Source organism: Garra rufa, chromosome 24 (genome assembly GCF_049309525.1).
Source record: "Garra rufa chromosome 24, GarRuf1.0, whole genome shotgun sequence".
NCBI lineage: Eukaryota > Metazoa > Chordata > Actinopteri > Cypriniformes > Cyprinidae > Garra > Garra rufa.
In genome coordinates, this window is record NC_133384.1 from 32807520 (window position 1) to 32825983 (window position 18464).

The following is an 18464-nucleotide window of genomic DNA, read 5'->3' on the forward strand; positions in this document are numbered from 1 at the left end:
GTGTAATCTGACATTAGTCACCTCTGGAAAAAACTCTTAGATTGGCCAGAATCAGAGATCTCTATGTGAACTATCATATTTCTCATCAAATTCTTCAAAAACTAGACTGAGTGGTTACTAGGTTTTTATTTATTTATTTATTTATTTTTTAATCTTTGCTAGAGTTTTGGTTGATGATGGTTGGTGTTGGTGGCTGCTAGGGTGTTCTGAGTGGGCTGATGTGGTTAAATTGGTTAAAAGTGGTTAAAAGTACATTTTTTGATTCACTTTAAATTGTGACTGACTTTAAAATCTTGAATATTTAGCTACATTCTTGTAGAAGATGAACAATGATTTGAAAAACATGTTTTGGACATCACACCCAATTTTGAATGTGCATGCTCTGAATAAAACTGCACAAAAGCTGTCACTGAGGTGGAACCTTGGAAAAGTTACACTTTTGTACCTTATTTTCCCCTAAAGAGTGAATTTTAGTACGTTAAAAGTACATACTAATATCTAAAGTGTACATATTACTGCCTAATGTCTACATACTAGTGCCTAAAGTATATAAACTAGGGCCTAAAGTATGCATACTAGTGCCTAAAGTTTACATATAGAATCTAAAATGTACATATTAGTGTCTAACGTGTATATTAGTTCCTAAAGTGTACATATTAGTACCTAAAGTGTACATACTAGTGCCTAAAGTAAACATAGTAGTGTCTAAAGTGGCCATAGTGCCTAAAGTCTACATATTATTGCCTAAATTGTACATATTGGTGCCTGAAGTGTATATTAGTACCTGAAGTGTACGTAGTAGTGCCCAAAGTGTATGTAGTAATAGTAAACGTAGTAGAGCCTCCAGTGTACATAGTAGTGGCTAAAATGTACATATTATTGCCTAGAGTGAACGTAGTAGGGCCTGAAGTGTACATACTAGTGCCTAAAGTGTTACATACTAGCATCTAATGTACATACTAGTGCCTATAGTATCTTAAGTGTACATACTAGTGTCTAAAGTGTACGTAGTAGTGCCTAAAGTGAACATACTAGTGCCCGAAGTGTACGTAGTAATAGTGAACGTAGTAGAGCCTAGCAGTGCCTAAAGTCTACATACTAGAGCTTAAAGTGAACGTAGTAGCACTTAAACGGTATACATTAGTGCCTAAAGTGTTACATACTAGCACCTAAAGTACATACTAGTGCCTAAATGTACATTTAGTTCCTGAAGTGTACATATTAGTGTCTAAAGTGTACAAACAAGTCCCTGAAGTAAACATACTAGTGCCTACAGTGTACGTAGTAGTATCTAAGGTGTACATTCTAGTGCCTAAAGTGTACATGGTAGTGCAGAAAGTATACGTATCGGTACCTTTTGAAAAGGTACTACCCCAGTGACAACTTTTGTACCTTTTTTCTGTGGTGTGCTCTGCATCTTAACATCACTCTGAAGTGTCCATTGTGGTCTGTCTGTAGTGTTGGCAGCGAGCTGCACTAAACCTCTCCAGTTCGCCAGACCTCTGAACTGACCCAGAGCAGATAACTCACCCGTATATCAGCAGCAGGCAGAGACTAGTGGAGTGCAGGTTGACGTTATCTCACCGTGAGTGTGTCTGGCCTCTTATCCGCCTCAACGGCCGAGATCTCACATCCCAGAGATGTTTTCAGGCAACAAATTCAATAATATACTGTTCAAGCGCCCATCGTCGGCTATGTAATCACACACGACCCTATTGATTTCACAGTTTAGTTAATTTAATTTAACTAATTGCACAAAGAACTAGTGCGAGTGAATCAGGCGTAGTGCAAAGAGTGTTTTCTTATTAAGGAAATATCATCCAAAGCGGATGCTTGCCAAGTGATGCGAGATCAGAAATGACCCCCGCAGGCATGAAGAGAGGGAGGGAAAAAAGTGAGTCAAATGGAAAAAACAGAGCTGGAGAAGAATGAAATGCTTGGCTCATTCATTCTGACTGTTCAAAAGTCCCCGAAGTGCACTATAATGTTACCATTATCATCACCTTCCACCAGATATCATTCCTTTCTCGGGGCTGTTGAAACACTCCCAAAACTTGTGCAGTGACTCACGATGCAGTTTCCATTTTACACACGACGGCGCCTGGACGCTGATGAGCAACACTTGCACAGATGGAAAATTTGCACCCTTTTTTTTTTTTTTTGCTTGTAAAATTATATGTAAAAGTATGATTTCATTTTTTACTGAAAGTAAAGAGAACGTGAAGCACTGTAATACTGAGAAAAATTGGCTGTGATGACATTTTGGAAAAACCCCATCTTAAACTTTTTTGCATTTATGTTTTGCATATTTTAAAATCTGTATAGACTGCATTTATTCATTTATTTATTTATAATTTTAACAAAGGTTTTCATATTTTTTTTATTTTAATAATACATAATTGTTAAAACTAAAAAAAAAACATTGCAATTAAAATAGTTTTAATATTATTACTAGTAATTTTACATTATTAATATTTGCAAAATTGTTGAATTACATTTTAATAATATTAAAATTAAAATGAGACTATATAGTATATTATATTATGTTATTTAACAAAGTAAATTTTTTTTATTAATTATTCAATTATTGATATTTTTGAACAATATTTTATTTATTATATTTATTAAAATGAAAAAAACATTGAAATGACAAAGTTTTAATATTATTATTAGTAATGTTACATTATTAATATTTGCATAAATTGAAGTTAGACTATATATATATATATATATATATATATAAAACTAAACAAATATTTATAAACAATTATTAAACAAAATTTAAAATAAAATAAAAACATTTAAATTAGAAATAGACATTAAAATATTATTATTTTAATTTTTTTATGTATGTTATATATATATATATATATATATATATATATATATATATATATATATATATATATATATATGTGTGTGTGTGTGTGTGTGTGTGTGTGTGTGTGTGTGTGTGTGTGTGTAAAATTATTTTTGTATAAAATATATAAAATTATAATATAATATTCAATTACATAAAATATATAAAATGTTTGTATTTTTGTATATATTTTTGTGTATATTTTTCATAATTCTTAATTAACAAATAAAATTTTTATTAGTTATTTTATTAAACATTTTAAATAAAAATATTTTAATCATTATTAATAAATTATTGAAATTAAATTAGCTTAATAATGCTTTTAAAAATATATAGAATCACATTTCAATAATTATTAAAATTAAAGTTAAATATTTATATTAATAATAATTCCTAATTGTTAACATTCGTAAAATGAATTATTGTGTACTATATGCCAGTTAAAAGCTTATGTTTAATTACAGGGAAATAAAAAAAAAAAAACATTTTATATCGTCTTCTAAAACCATGTTTTTGTATCATTGTTTTATGTGTTAATAAAATACTGACATGTGATTATTGCATCAGCAAATGATGTACTTAGTCAACTTACAGTCCCATAAAACTTTGTAGGAATTCTTTCACGGTGTTCCCTAGAGAGACCAATAAATCCCAAGCTAAAGATGGACTCTCCAGGCTTTTCCCTTTTGATTGTTGACTTAGACAATGCTCAATGCTCTTGAGCTGGTGCGGGTGGTGTTTCCTCAAGGCACACATTCAGGAGTTGGTCGCGGGGGAGCTGAGCGTCTGCGCCACATCCTCCTGAGTCAGAGATCTTACAGCTGGACCCGACAGGCCCTTGTTACTCAGCAGACACAACGGTACAAACACACAACAACACCAAACATTACATCACACACAAACATATGAACTGGGGCGCATCTGAACTGCGTATTTTTAGCTTTTCTACCCATTAGAAGGACTATGGCTACAGTTACTAATCCAGTCAGCAATATTAGTCATGGTTTACTCAAGTAATCCACCATTAAGTCAACATTAGAGTTGATTAGCATTAATTAGTAGGTTTTAAAACTTCAACTTTGCATCACAGGAATAAATTACATTTTAAAACATGTTCAAATAGAAAACTATGGAAGCTCCGCCACTGAATAACAAATAAAAAAAGGTAATTGCGACCTTTTTTTTGTCAGAATTGCATTATATAAACTTGCAATTCTGATTTTTTTCTCAGTACTGTGATATAAACACACAATTGCGAGTTATAAAGTCAGAATTGCGGGATATAAACTCACAATTCTGACTTTTTTTTTCTCGCAATTGCAACTTTGTATCTTGCAATTCTGACCTTTTTTTAGCAGTTGCGAGTTATGAAAAGGTAATTCTGACTTCATTTCTCAGAATTGCGAGTTTATATCATGCAATTGTGACTTTCTCAGAATTGCAAATTCTGACCTTTTTTCTCAGAATTAAAAAATTTAATTAAGAAAATTGCGACTTTCTCAGAATAAAAAAAAGACTGTTCACAGAATTGTGAGTTTATATCTCAAAATTCTGACTTTTATCTCACAATTGCGACTTTGTATCTAAAAATTCAGACTTTTTTCTCACAATTGCGAGTTTGTATCTCAAAATTTTGACTTTTTTCCCCTCAGAATTGTGAGATATAAACTCGCAATTGTGGGTTTTGCAAAGGTAATTCTGACTGTATTTCTCAGAGTTGCGAGTTTGTATCTTACAATTCTGACTTTATTACTCGCAATTGTGAGTTTTTATCACACAACTGTGACTTTTTTTCAGAATTGTGAGTTTGTCATGCAATTCTGACTTTATAACTTACAATTATGAGTTTATATCACAATTCTAACTTCATTTTTTCAGAATTGTGAGTTTATATCATGCAATTCTGTCTTTATAACTCACAATTGTGAGTTTATATCACACAATTGTGACTATTTCTCAGAATTGAGTTTATATTACGCAATTCTGACTTTATAACTCATAATTGCGAGTTTATATCACACAATTATGACTTTATTTCTCAGAGTTGCGAGTTTATATCTTGCAATTCTGACTTTATTACTCGCAATTGAGTTTTTATCACACAGTTGTGACTATTTCTCAGAATTGAGTTTATATTACGCAATTCTGACTGTATAACTCATAATTGCGAGTTTATATCACACAATTATGACTTTATTTCTCAGAATTGCGAGTTTACATCACACAATTGTGACTTTATTTCTCACAATTGCAGGTTTATATCACAATTCTGACTTCATTTTTTCAGAATTGTGAGTTTATATCATGCAATTCTGACTTTATAACTCACAATTTTGAGTTTATCACACAATTGCGACTTTATTTCCCAGAATTGTGATTTTGTATCTTGCAATTCTGACTTGATAGCTCACAATTGCGAGTTTATATCATGCAATTGCGACTATTTCTCAGATTTGCGAGTTTATGTCACACAATTCTGACTTCATTTCTCAGAATTGTGAGTTTATATCATGCAATTCTGACTTTATAACTAGCAATTGCAAGTTTATATCATGCAATTGTGACTGTTTCTCAGAATTGCGAGTTTATATCTTGCAATTCTGACTTTATAACTCACAGTTGCAACTTTATTTCTCAGAACTGTGAGTTTATATCTTGCAATTCTGACTTTATAACTCGCAAATGTAGGTTTACATCACACAATTCTGACTTAATTTCTCAGAATTGCAAGTTTATATTATGCAATTCTGACTTTATAACTCGCAATTTTGAGTTTATCACACAATTGCGACTTTATTTCCCAGAATTGTGATTTTGTATCTTGCAATTCTGACTTGATAGCTCACAATTGCGAGTTTATATCATGCAATTGCGACTATTTCTCAGATTTGCGAGTTTATATCACACAATTGTGACTTTATAACTCAGAATTGCGAGTTTATATCAAAATTCTGATTTAATTTCTCAGAGTTGTGAGTTTATATCTTTCAATTCTGACATTATAACTCGCAATTGCGAGTTTATATCACAATTCTGACTTCATTTCTCAGAATTGTGAGTTTATATCATGCAATTCTGACTTTATAACTAGCAATTGCAAGTTTATATCATGCAATTGTGACTATTTCTCAGAATTGCGAGTTTATATCTTGCAATTCTGACTTTATAACTCGCAGTTGCAACTTTATTTTTTAGAACTGTGAGTTTATATCTTGCAATTCTGACTTTATAACTCGCAGTTGCAACTTTATTTTTTAGAACTGTGAGTTTATATCTTGCAATTCTGACTTTATAACTCGCAATTTTGAGTTTATCACACAATTGCGACTTTATTTCCCAGAATTGTGATTTTGTATCTTGCAATTCTGACTTGATAGCTCACAATTGCGAGTTTATATCATGCAATTGCGACTATTTCTCAGATTTGCGAGTTTATATCACACAATTGTGACTTTATTTCCCAGAATTGTGAGTTTGTATCTTGCAATTCTGACTTTATAACTCAGAATTTTGAGTTTATATCAAAATTCTGATTTAATTTCTCAGAGTTGTGAGTTTATATCTTTCAATTCTGACATTATAACTCGCAATTGCGAGTTTATATCACAATTCTGACTTCATTTCTCAGAATTGTGAGTTTATATCATGCAATTCTGACTTTATAACTAGCAATTGCAAGTTTATATCATGCAATTGTGACTATTTCTCAGAATTGCGAGTTTATATCTTGCAATTCTGACTTTATAACTCGCAGTTGCAACTTTATTTTTTAGAACTGTGAGTTTATATCTTGCAATTCTGACTTTATAACTCGCAAATGCAGGTTTACAAAACACAATTCTGACTTCATTTCTCAGAATTGCTAGTTTATATTATGCAATTCTGACTTTATAACTCACAGTTGTGAGTTTGTGATAAGATAAGTCACAATAACCTTTTTTAAATTTTTTATTTAGTGGTGGAAACAGGCTTCCATAGAAAACAGCTGTTTTAAATTAAAATAATATTTTAACTATTTTAACTTTGCTGTATTTTAAATCAAATAAATGCTGTGCAATGCCCTTATTTACGTTTTTGTAGATTTTATATTAGAGTGATTTCATTTCGGGCGAAGCTACTGATCCAAACATACCTAACAAAACATCTTATTTCTCTGTGCTATACTTGCTGTTAGACGGAGACCAAATTTTCATGGAAAAGATAGCTTTATCACTTATCACTGTATCACATCCAGTCTGGTTTTGACATTGTGTAAGATCATAAAAACAGTCTATGTCTGAAGATGTGACCTTCTTACCCTCGGTATATATTGATGCACGTCTGATCTACTGCATTGATTCAGAGTGACATTCACTTCTGAAAGTAAAATGACAAAAGCCGGCATCGACCTGGTCAAGCAATCAAAGCGACAGGTTCATATTTTGTCTCTCACTGAGCTTTGGTTGACAAGGCCATATGTGGATTTTACATTTATATGTGGATTTCACATTTTACCGGCATCGCGTTGGAAATCAGAATGCATGAATGCATTTTAAGAGCTTATATAAATGGTCCTCGGAAAGGGCACATCTGATATCCAGCCGTGTTTATTTGAGCCTCATGTGCTGGTGGGTTGGTGCTGTTCGGGCATGTTTTTTGACTACAATACCATCATGCGGTGGATATTTTCTAAGGCTTGTTTGTTCCAGATTCTTTTGTCTCCATGGATAAAGCCTGTGCAGCTAAATGCAGGTACTGGCTTGATTGTGAAATGTAAATCGATCACTTCCCATTTCTGTTTTGTTTTGGGATAGGCCTTGATATCGGGATAGATTTGGCAACAGACACCATTCATTCTGAAGGGGATTTTAAGCATTACTTGAGCCTATTTGATCCGCAGTTGACGGGTCCAATCAGTTTGCTTGGTTTTGAATCTGCTGAGTGTTGACGCCGTTTTAGGATTTGATTCAAACTGTGGGTGTGGCTAATGGTTTTTGCACCAACTATTAATATTGAGTGCTGCATTAAATTTTTGGTCATTTTCAAAAATTAATTTGACATCCTGTTATAGTTAAAAATTTGTATAGTATTTTTTACAAAGCTTTGCAAAAAAAAAATCATGTTAATGTTTAAAATATCTCAATATTTCCATGCCTTATAGTCACATGCAGCAGATTAGAGATGACTGATAATCTACATTTTGTGACAATAAATCAATATTTCACCATATATGCGTATACTGTACGTATGTGATATGATATAAAGTTGAACATATCCAACTTCATGTAAAGAGCTGTGCAATAATATAGCTACATTGTACAACAAAATAAAAGTTGACATGTATATGTTGCTTACTATATAGTATATATTGCTATTATGTAAATGTACTGTGTGTATTTGGAAAAAGTTGGATATTGTGTATCAAGCTTGCATGTTTTACACGCAAAAAAGAAAAGAAATTTAATGTGTATAGACTTGTTTAGTTTGGTGTCTGCAATGGAGAGGCCTGATCATGTGAACACATTAAAAGTAACATGAGTTATGTAATCAAATTACTTTTTCAAGTAACTAGTAATGTAACGCATTAATATTACATTTCCAACTAAATGTCTGAGTTATTTTTTCAAGTATAATGCATTACAAGTAACGTGAGTTATGCTTTTTCATGTAACTAGAAACTTACTTTTTCAAATAAGTAATGCAAAATACTTAGAAGGCAATACAAGTAACGTGAGTTATGTAATCAGATTACTTTTCAAGTAACTAGGAAATAATGTTACTATTAAATTTACAACTAAATGTCTGAGTTTTTTTTTTCAAATAAGTAATGCAAGTTACTTGTAACGCAAGTTATGCAAACAGATTACTTTTTCAAGTAACTAGTAAAGCATTACTATTAATTTTACAACTAAATATCTGAGTTAATTTTCGATTTAATGCTTATAACGCATTACAAGTAAGGTGAGTTATGCCATCAGATTACTTTTCAAGTAACTAGTAAAGTAACACATTACTATTTACCAAATAAATGTGGTCTGAGTTACTTTTTCAAATAAGTAATGCAAAATACTTAGAAGGCAATACAAGTAACGTGAGTTATGTAATCAGATTACTTTTCAAGTAACTAGGAAATAATGTTACTATTAAATTTACAACTAAATGTCTGAGTTTTTTTTTCAAATAAGTAATGCAAGTTACTTGTAACGCAAGTTATGCAAACAGATTACTTTTTCAAGTAACTAGTAAAGCATTACTATTAATTTTACAACTAAATATCTGAGTTAATTTTCGATTTAATGCTTATAACGCATTACAAGTAAGGTGAGTTATGCCATCAGATTACTTTTCAAGTAACTAGTAAAGTAACACATTACTATTTACCAAATAAATGTGGTCTGAGTTACTTTTTCAGATAAGTAAAGATACTTGTAACACATTACAAGTAACATGAGTTATGTAATGATTACTTTTTCAAGTAACTAGTAAAGTAACATATTACTATAAAATGTACAACTAAAGTTATTTTTCAAATAAGTAACGCAAGTTACTTGTAACACATTACAAGTAACTTAAGTTATGTAATCAAATTACTTTTCTAAGTAACTAGTAAAGTAACGGATTACTATTAAATGTACAACTAAATATCTGAGTTACTTTTTAAAATAAGTGACGCAAGATACTTGTAATGCATTACAAGTAATGTGAGTTATGTAATCAGATTACTTTTCCAAGTAACTAGTAATGCATTACTATTAAATTTACAACTACATATCAAAATTACTTTTTCAAATAAGTAACGCAATTTTCTTTGTTTTACAAGTGTTTTATAGTTTGTTTTTTCAACTAGTAAAATAGTACATTACTATTAAATTTACAACTAAATATCTGAGTTACTTTTGTAATGCATTACAAATTATTTTTAAGTTACTAGTAAAGTAACACCGTACTATTAAATTTACAACTAAATATCTAAGTTACTTTTTTAAATAATAACAAGTAACTTGAATTATGTAATCGGATTACTTTCTCAAGTAACTAATAAAGTACCGCATTACTAATAAATTTATAACTAAATGTCTGTTACTTTTTCAAGTAAGTGTAATGCATTACAAGTAACATGAGTTATGTAAAGTAACATATTACTATAAAATGTAAAACTAAAGTTACTTTTTCAAATAAGTTACTTTTTCAAATAAGTAACGCATTACAAGTAACTTGAATTACTTTTACTTTTCAAGTTAGTTTTTCAAATTAATATTGTAACACAGTTACAATATTGTAATCAGATTACCTTTTCAAGTAACTAGTAATGCATTAGTAATGCAAGATACTTGTAATGCATTACAAGTAACATGATTTATGTAATCAGATTACTATTTATAACATTACTATTAAATTTTACAACTACATATCAAAGTTACTTTTTCAAATAAGTAGCGCAACTTACTTTGTTTTACTGTTTATTCACTGACACATCACCTGTCCTGGTGTTGATGTAGAATCGAATTGGGAGTGAAGTTTATGCTTTTATGGAGACAGGGTCCTGGAGGTATGTCAACGGAGGCTAGTCAGTCTACCACTAGTGATGTTGAGAGAATCGTTCTCCAATATTATTTGTAAGCAATAAAAACATAATGGAAAAGAAAGCATCATAACAATCATCAACTTGCTAGAAGGTAGGAAATTAAAGTAATTCATCCTGGAGGACCAACTTCATTAGTAAGCTAAAAATAAATCTCTTTTCATTAGACTTAATAACAGCAATCAGCCACTTGCTTGGTGTATGAAAATCAATCATTTCCCAACAAACTGATTAGCCAGAACTGCAAACTGAAAAATGTAGTGTACTATAAGGCGTTTATGTTTGCTCAGTTTTAAATTAAATCCCTTATGAAGTAATACATTAGAAATAAACATCAGCATCAGCATACTTTCAAATCCAAGATTGGTGTATTGATTCGCAAAACATTTTAGCAAAAAATCCACAGATAATGTTCACAAAGGGCATATTCCTCACTTAAAACATAATCGAATCATAATTTCTTTAAAGATTTGTACTTTGGATGTCCTGAAGTTATGAAACTCTCACATGGATAATCAATATCTTGTAGGTCATCAAAGCAAATGACATCAACAGAGGCAAATATTCAGGAGCTGGCATATGATTTTGTTGATATCAACTTGTAATTGATTTAGAGGCATTTGAGCGTCCTGTTCTCATCACATGATAGATCAGACATCTTAGGTTAGCAGAAAGATTGTAATGATATTTGCCTGAGAAGCAAGCGCAAACATGTCTAGCATTTCAGATTCTTTCCTTCCCCTTTTTCCTGATGTGCAAATGTATGATTTGACACAAGTATTGCTTTTGGCTAGTAATGTAGATTTAATCTCATTACTCTTCATTATTTTTATTTTTATTTTTTTGGACCAATCACTGTTCTAACATACAATACAGATTAGTTACTTTCATGCATTTCTGTGATATGCAGATTTAGCATGCATGTTGATATAAAAAAACAAGAATTGCAAGTGTCCTTCACTTCTGGAAAATCCAGCTAATTGGTAAAGTATCTGTGTTTTGGAACATAGTTTGGTTTAGGCTAGTTATTAGGTGGACAGAAATGCCTACTTTGTTCCAAATACCAACCTCGACCACCTTAAGCTGGTATTACCAGCTGGTTGGAATCCAACTACCATCTTAAAGGGACAGTTTACACAAAAATAAAAGTTAGGTCATTACTCACCCTCATGTTGTTCCAAAACGTGTATGGCCTTATTTTTTTTTTATTTTTTTTGTGGAACAAATGTTTCAGTATTTTTTTATTTAATTTAATTTCTCATTTAATTTGTATTTATTTATTTCGTCTAGACAGTGAAAGCCAATAGTAACCAAAATTGTTTGGTTACCAATATTCCTTAAAATATCTTCTGTTGTGTTCCACAGAAGATCTAAGTATGTATATTTTCAGTAAATAGTGACCTATATTTCAGTAAATAACGAATTAAATTTAACTTGCAATATAGTGCATAAGTATGGACTACGTTTATAGTACTTTTGCATCCTTTTGAAGCTTTTGAATTTTTTGTGCTTTTTTATTCCTTTGAAGACAGAAAGTTCATTTTTTGATATTGTAAACCTCCCTTCAGTCTACTAATAGAAAAACATTCCTGACTTTCTGTTCAGGTCAGGCTCATTCTATCACACACTAACCAGAGCAAACAGGCCTTCAACCAGCTTTCTAATTGAATCTGTTTCGTTTACAGGAACTGCTGCGTTAGTGTGAAGTCAGCAGGTTGCAGAGAGAGAGAGAGAGAGACTAACAAAGATAATGTACTTCCTTTGTAACCTTGTCAGATCTGTCCTCGAGCCATGGTGGTGGTAGTCTTGTGAGGGAGAGGCCTGATGTGATGTGGGGCATCAAAAGTTCAGTGAGCATGTGACAAAAGAACAGAGAGTTATAATGATTTTGAATTACGTGTTCTTGCAAATTGCATTAGAAGCACAGATTCAGTCACAAGTTTTCCTGATGACTTAAAGAAATTGGACAAGAACGGTTTACTGATGACCTCAAAGCTGATAGATCAGCTTTGTTATGATAATATTCTGCCCCAAAAGTCATATTTATTTGAACTTCCAGAAAACCGCAAGATACGTGAACACCTGTATGGCATCATAGGGGGTCCTGAGGGCCACCCGACTGTAAGGTGTGTCATGTTGAACACCTGGAATAGTGCTGCCATGAGTCAGATCATGGAAAGATAAAACCACACAGCATGAAAGAGACAAGTGTTTTCCCAAAACCTTTCCATAGGGTGAGTGGTCACACCAGGCCTCTACTTGTACATTTCTACTTGTCATTTTTCCTTATTTGTACACTTAAAGAAATGTATAGTATCTTTGTCATTTTTACCTTTTAAATATATATTTATTTGATAAATGATTAAATCTCTTTCTTTGTAATGTCATTAAATAGCACATTTTCACACATTTTAATATATTAGTGCTGTCAAATCGATTAATCGCGATTAATCGCATGCAAAATAAATGTTTGTGTATTCGTATTTACGTATATTACATATATTTTGTTAAATATATACATGTATGTGTATGTCTTTATATATACTTACATTTGGATACATATTTGGATGGGATTAATTGTGATTAATCGATTTGACAGCACTTAAATATACACGTATTATATTTATTGAAAATATTTGCATATATATATATATATATATATATATATATATATATATATATATATATACACATACATTTGTAAATGTAAATTATTAAATCTGCTTTCTGTAATGTCATCAAGTTTAAACAAATACACTCACATAACTGTATATAATTAAGAAAAATTGATGTGTGTGTGTCTATATATATATATATACATACATATATACACACATTTATATGTGATTTATATTATATATAAATATAAACATATTACATATATTTCTTAAATATATACATGTATGTGTGTATATACTTTATATATATTATTTTTATATATAATAAAAATGCATTTATTTATTTATTTTACAAAATTTCATGATTAATTGAATGTATTAATTGCAGGTTCTTTCAAATTGTTTTAAAAATTATTTATATATATATATATATATATATATATATATATATATATATATATATATATATATATATATATATTGTGTGGGTCAAAATGATTTTTCATTTATGCCAAAAATCATTAGGGTTTTAAGCAAAGATTATGTTGCATGAAGATATTTTAAATGTCCTACCTTAAGAATATATCAAAACTTAATTTTTGATATGTAATATGCATTGCTAAGAACTTCATTTGGACAACTTTAAAGGCAATTTTCTCAATATTTTGATTTGTTTGCACTCTCAGATTCCAGATTTTAAAATTTTTGTATCTCAGCCAAATATTGTCTTATCCTAACAAATACATCAATGGAAAGCTTATTTATTTAGCTTTCAGATGATGTATAAATCTCAATTTGAAAAGAAGGACACTTATGACTGGTTTTGTGGTACAGGGTCACATATAAGAAAAAAAATGTAATAATAGTTGTCATTCACTATAAGATCAGATCTAGAGTTAGGAGCCATTTACTTCAGTTCAAAATTAGATTCAGTAGTTGAATGTTTGAAAGCCCGCTGGTTTGCGCAAGTCCTGTGAGTTCCCACTGTGTACTGTGAGGTTGCTGAGTAATAATCCAGTAAAGGACTTTCACATGTGTGAGAGCCAGTCTGGCTGTGCCATAGTGGCCCCTTCAGAGACCCGGAGTCTTCAAAGAAATTGGCAGCAAAGTGAGATCAACATAGGGAGGAGGTGCAACATTTGGGATTTGTTTGGGAGCCGAACAGGTTCGCAAGGACAGGTTCATGTGGCCACAAAACCGCTGACTTTAAAATGAGGACATTAGATTGAGATGCACAACAAAGCCTGCGTCGTTCCCACATCTTCTGACCACTTCATTTCCATGACTAACTTTGAACCCTGGATATAAATAGCATCTCCACCATCGTGACTTTTAAATTAATGATAGTAGTTCATACAACTTGCTCTTTCCGTTTTCCGGCACAGTAAACTGCAAACACATTTGCAGCATGAAATACTTAAACTGCACTTTGATGAACTCCCACAATGCAAGCTAACTGTGGGAATGAGTCAAACCATATTAAAACCAGCTCTTTCCATCATGCATAACCATGTTTAACTGTAATTTTTAAACTCAAACTGCTAATTCAGAAAAAACATCAGCATGCTTTAGCAAAAGCGCAGTACTTCTCATGACAATTCTAGAAGAAACGTTCCTGTAAATGTGCCATTAAGGCCCTTCTCATTTGCATTCCATTACAATCACTATGTAAATGTAAACATTGTTATTCAATTCAAGTGTTGTTTTGGACCCCATTCACTTTAATTTCATTTCTCTAGCATCCACAGATACAGAAAGCCAAACATCTCTGGAATGACATGAGGGTAAGTAAATGCCATTTCATTTTCATTTTTGCACAAACTATCCCAAAAGCATGGATGGAACAGATACGGATGGTCACTGAGTTATTCAAAAAGTGTAAATTTTATTTTTTGTACAAAATCATACCATTCATTTACACTTTGCAATACAAAGTACAATCATATCAGTGTCATATACATTCAAACAAACAATTACATGGCAAAATCTCTGAAGTTCCTGATGAACAAAAGGCACCTGGCAAAGTATTGCATGTCTGAGTGCTGGTTATCCACTGTTGCATTATGACAGCACAACAGTTTAAATACTTTTAATTCAAGAAAACATGTGCACTTGTTCCCTGTTTAAAAACATGGCGTTAATTATTCCTTTGGTCTCAAGCTCATTAGCGTCTGAAATGTCTGACCGATTACCTCTTGGAAAAGCAGAAATAAACAAAAAAGTGACTGTTACCCATTAAACATTCAGTCACAGGCATTAAATTATTGCTTACTAGAGAGGCTACACAGTTAAAACCTCCCAAATAGTACGTATCCGTAAACAAATGTACAGTACACATCAACACGACCCAGAACAGGGCAAATACTGTTGAAATGAAAGGCACATGATGGGCACGGGAAGTCAATGAATTAAGACCACCAGGGATCCAGTAAACTCTTTTGTTTGGTGCCGTTTCCTTTCTGAGGGTGTCGAAGGTTCTCCAGGAACCATAGATTGAAGTGGAAAGGCTGTTTGGGGTCAGCTTTACTTGTTAGCGTGTAGCGTCTTGGTTGGAATCTGATCTCTGAATGACTCCACAAACACTTTATTCATTCAGACCCCAGGGCGGTGCATTTTTAAATCGCTTTTAGGATGCATTTCGCGCTTCGTATCCAGTTCATCACGAGTATACAGACAGGAAGAGCAGATCCGAGATCAGAGTTCATGATCGGAGGCACTTAGTGAATGTGTGTGTGTTTGTGTGACTGTCTCAGTGTGCAATGCAACAGCCAGATTCCTCATGTTTGTGCAGCAGTGACATGCGAGAGAAGGTTTTGGAGCAGTTCTTGCATTGGTATTTCTTCACATCTGAATGAGTTTGCAGGTGAGCCCGGAGGTTGGACCGGTCTGCGAATGCACGACTGCAGTGGGGGCATGAGAAGGGCTTCTCACCTAATGAACACAAGAGGCATGTCAGTTTATATGCTACAATACTGGTGCATCATGCATTGCTAAATCTGCACTTTTTTCCCACATGCACATGATCTTCTCACCTGTATGCGTCCTAATGTGTCCCTGCAGCAACCAAGGTCTGGAGAAAGCTTTCCCGCACATTTTACAAACGCACGGCAGCGTGTGTGTCCTTATGTGCATCTTTAGGGCCCCTAGGCTCACGTATTCCTTCTCGCAGTACTTGCAGCTGAATGATTTCCTGGTCTGTGCGTCGCAGTGCAGCTGCTTGTGTTTCATGAGTCCCGAATACGTGCTGTAGGACTTGTTGCACAAACTGCACTGAAACTTCTCAGCGTCTGACAGCTTGGTCGACTGTATCCGCTCATCTTCATCGCTTCTGGGGCTCTCCGAACCACTGTGGTCTTTATTAGAGGACGTGTCGGAGAGGGACGAAGGGTATCCGGAGATGGGGGACAGGTCGCTGGGCAGGGGGGACAGGGGTAGGTTGCTGGTAGTCCACACTGTTATAGGGCTGTACGACACCGGGCTTAACACTTCAGGCTGAGGTATAACAGGCACCGGGAGGGTTTTTAAGACATATGGAGAAATAAACACTGCAATGAAAGGGGAAATGCAATCGGGTTACAACTTGACATGGTGTATCTTTAAATCTGAAACTATTGTAAATGCACTTTCCTTATTTTATAGTCATGCATGCAGCTTTCATGGCCATATTTACTGAGAAAATGGAATATTTGTACCCATTTAAGTAAATTTACATGTAGTCACATTCAAACTATACTTTTACAACACTGATATCAGGTCATCTTTCGCCAAAAAACATCCTAAAGCATGTGCAAAAGGGTGTTTTTGCAGTGATGCCATAGAATAACCATTTTTGGCTCCCCAAAGAACCTTTCTGTGAACAGTTCCTAATAGAACCATTTTAAGAACCTTTTAAAAATCTAAAGAAACTTCTTTGGCTATAAAGAACCTTTTCTGCATTTGAAAGGTTCCATAGATCTTCATGGTTCTCCATAGAACCATTGATACCAATAAATATACACTTAAATATTTTTAAGTGTACTTTGGAAACAATCCTTAAAGTGATCAAATAAGAGTCAAATAACACGAAATGAAACATCTATTTTGTCAGTTTTAAGTTTCCATTAGAATCATTTTGTCCACATTTAGTTTTAATGCACAAAACATCACGAAGAAATAGCAATGGATCACTTCAATGAGAGTAACTTTTTAATATGTTGCAACACAATAAAAAAAGTTTACCTAACTTCTCTGTTACGAGTTAGAATCATCAAGTTTATTACCTGTTGGACTCTCCAGTTCACTATAATTCGGTTTCTTGGCTGCATTGAAATGCTTCTTTACTAGGAATGAACGAGGCATCCTGGAATACGTATAAAGTTGACTGGCAGATATAATGGTCCTCTCTTCTCTTCTATAAAGTCAAAATCACCGTAATCCTTACTGCTCGGTCCGGCAGGGCTTCATCTTCCAGCGCAGAGCTGCTCTAACACTCCAGCACCTCAGTGCAAAAAACAAGTAAATACTTCCAATCAGGTGCAAAGGGAGGGGCCGAGAGTTCTATGCATGCATATTCATGAGCTCCGGACCAATCAAAATAGAGGCGTGGCTTTGGGGGCGGAGCCAGGAGCTGCGAAGGAAAGGAAGACAGGTGTTCACGCTAGGGTTGCGTATGGAGGTGAAATAATGTTCAGACTTGTCACAAATGGTCAAAGCACACAGATTGTTGGAATGCCATTATACCTGAATGTTTAAAGCAGGGTAGCCCATTGAGAAAATGGGAATGTAGAGTTTGTTAACTCTTGGTTCTGATTGGGTTGTGAATATTAAACAAAAACAACAATATTATAGTCTTTTAGGCTGGTTTGGTGGCGTTTGAGTTTAGGCTACTAGATGTTCCTCTGAAGTGTTTTCACTTTTGAATTTTGAAACCTCTCACTAGCAATGTTTAAATATATGTTGGCTTATGTCAGTTTTTTTTATCTAGCAGTTTTAAAATGTGTTTTGAAAATGCTAACTTAATTTAAACTGGTGGTGCATTTACAGTTAAAGTTTTAGATTTACTGAAATCCAACATGAACGTTCAAGACAGAGCTCGTCTAGTTTAATCCCAGTTCACTAGCGCCCTCATGTGTTCACAGCATGATTAATAAGATCTGACTTGTGAAGGTTAATAAGGTCTTGGGTAATTATTATTATTTTTTCTATGTACAAAAAAAGAAAATGGCTTGATGAGTTAATTAAGGCTAAAACAGAATATGTTAAATACATAGGCTACATAAAAATGTAATTTATTTATGTATTTAAAAAATTATATATGCCATGATGGACCATAAAATCAACAAACCAGTTGATTAGAGCATTTGAAAGTCCTACAAAAATGCTGTTTTTATTTTTTCAATATTTAGAGTTTAGCTATCTTTATCAAAGTTAATGCAATTGTGTTTTA

General features: G+C 32.9%; 1 protein-coding gene across 1 annotated transcript; it reads right to left on the reverse strand.

Moving 5' to 3' along the window:
* Nucleotides 1-14904: 14904 nt before the first annotated feature.
* Nucleotides 14905-17497, reverse strand: LOC141300544 (zinc finger protein SNAI2-like). The gene is made up of 3 exons (XM_073830831.1): nucleotides 17299-17497; nucleotides 16072-16584; nucleotides 14905-15970 (listed from the first exon to the last, which is right to left on the reverse strand). The coding sequence occupies exons 1-3, from the start codon at nucleotides 17375-17377 to the stop codon at nucleotides 15789-15791; spliced, it is 774 nt and encodes a 257-aa protein (XP_073686932.1). The 5' UTR covers nucleotides 17378-17497; the 3' UTR covers nucleotides 14905-15788.
* Between the last annotated feature and the right edge of the window lie 967 nt (nucleotides 17498-18464).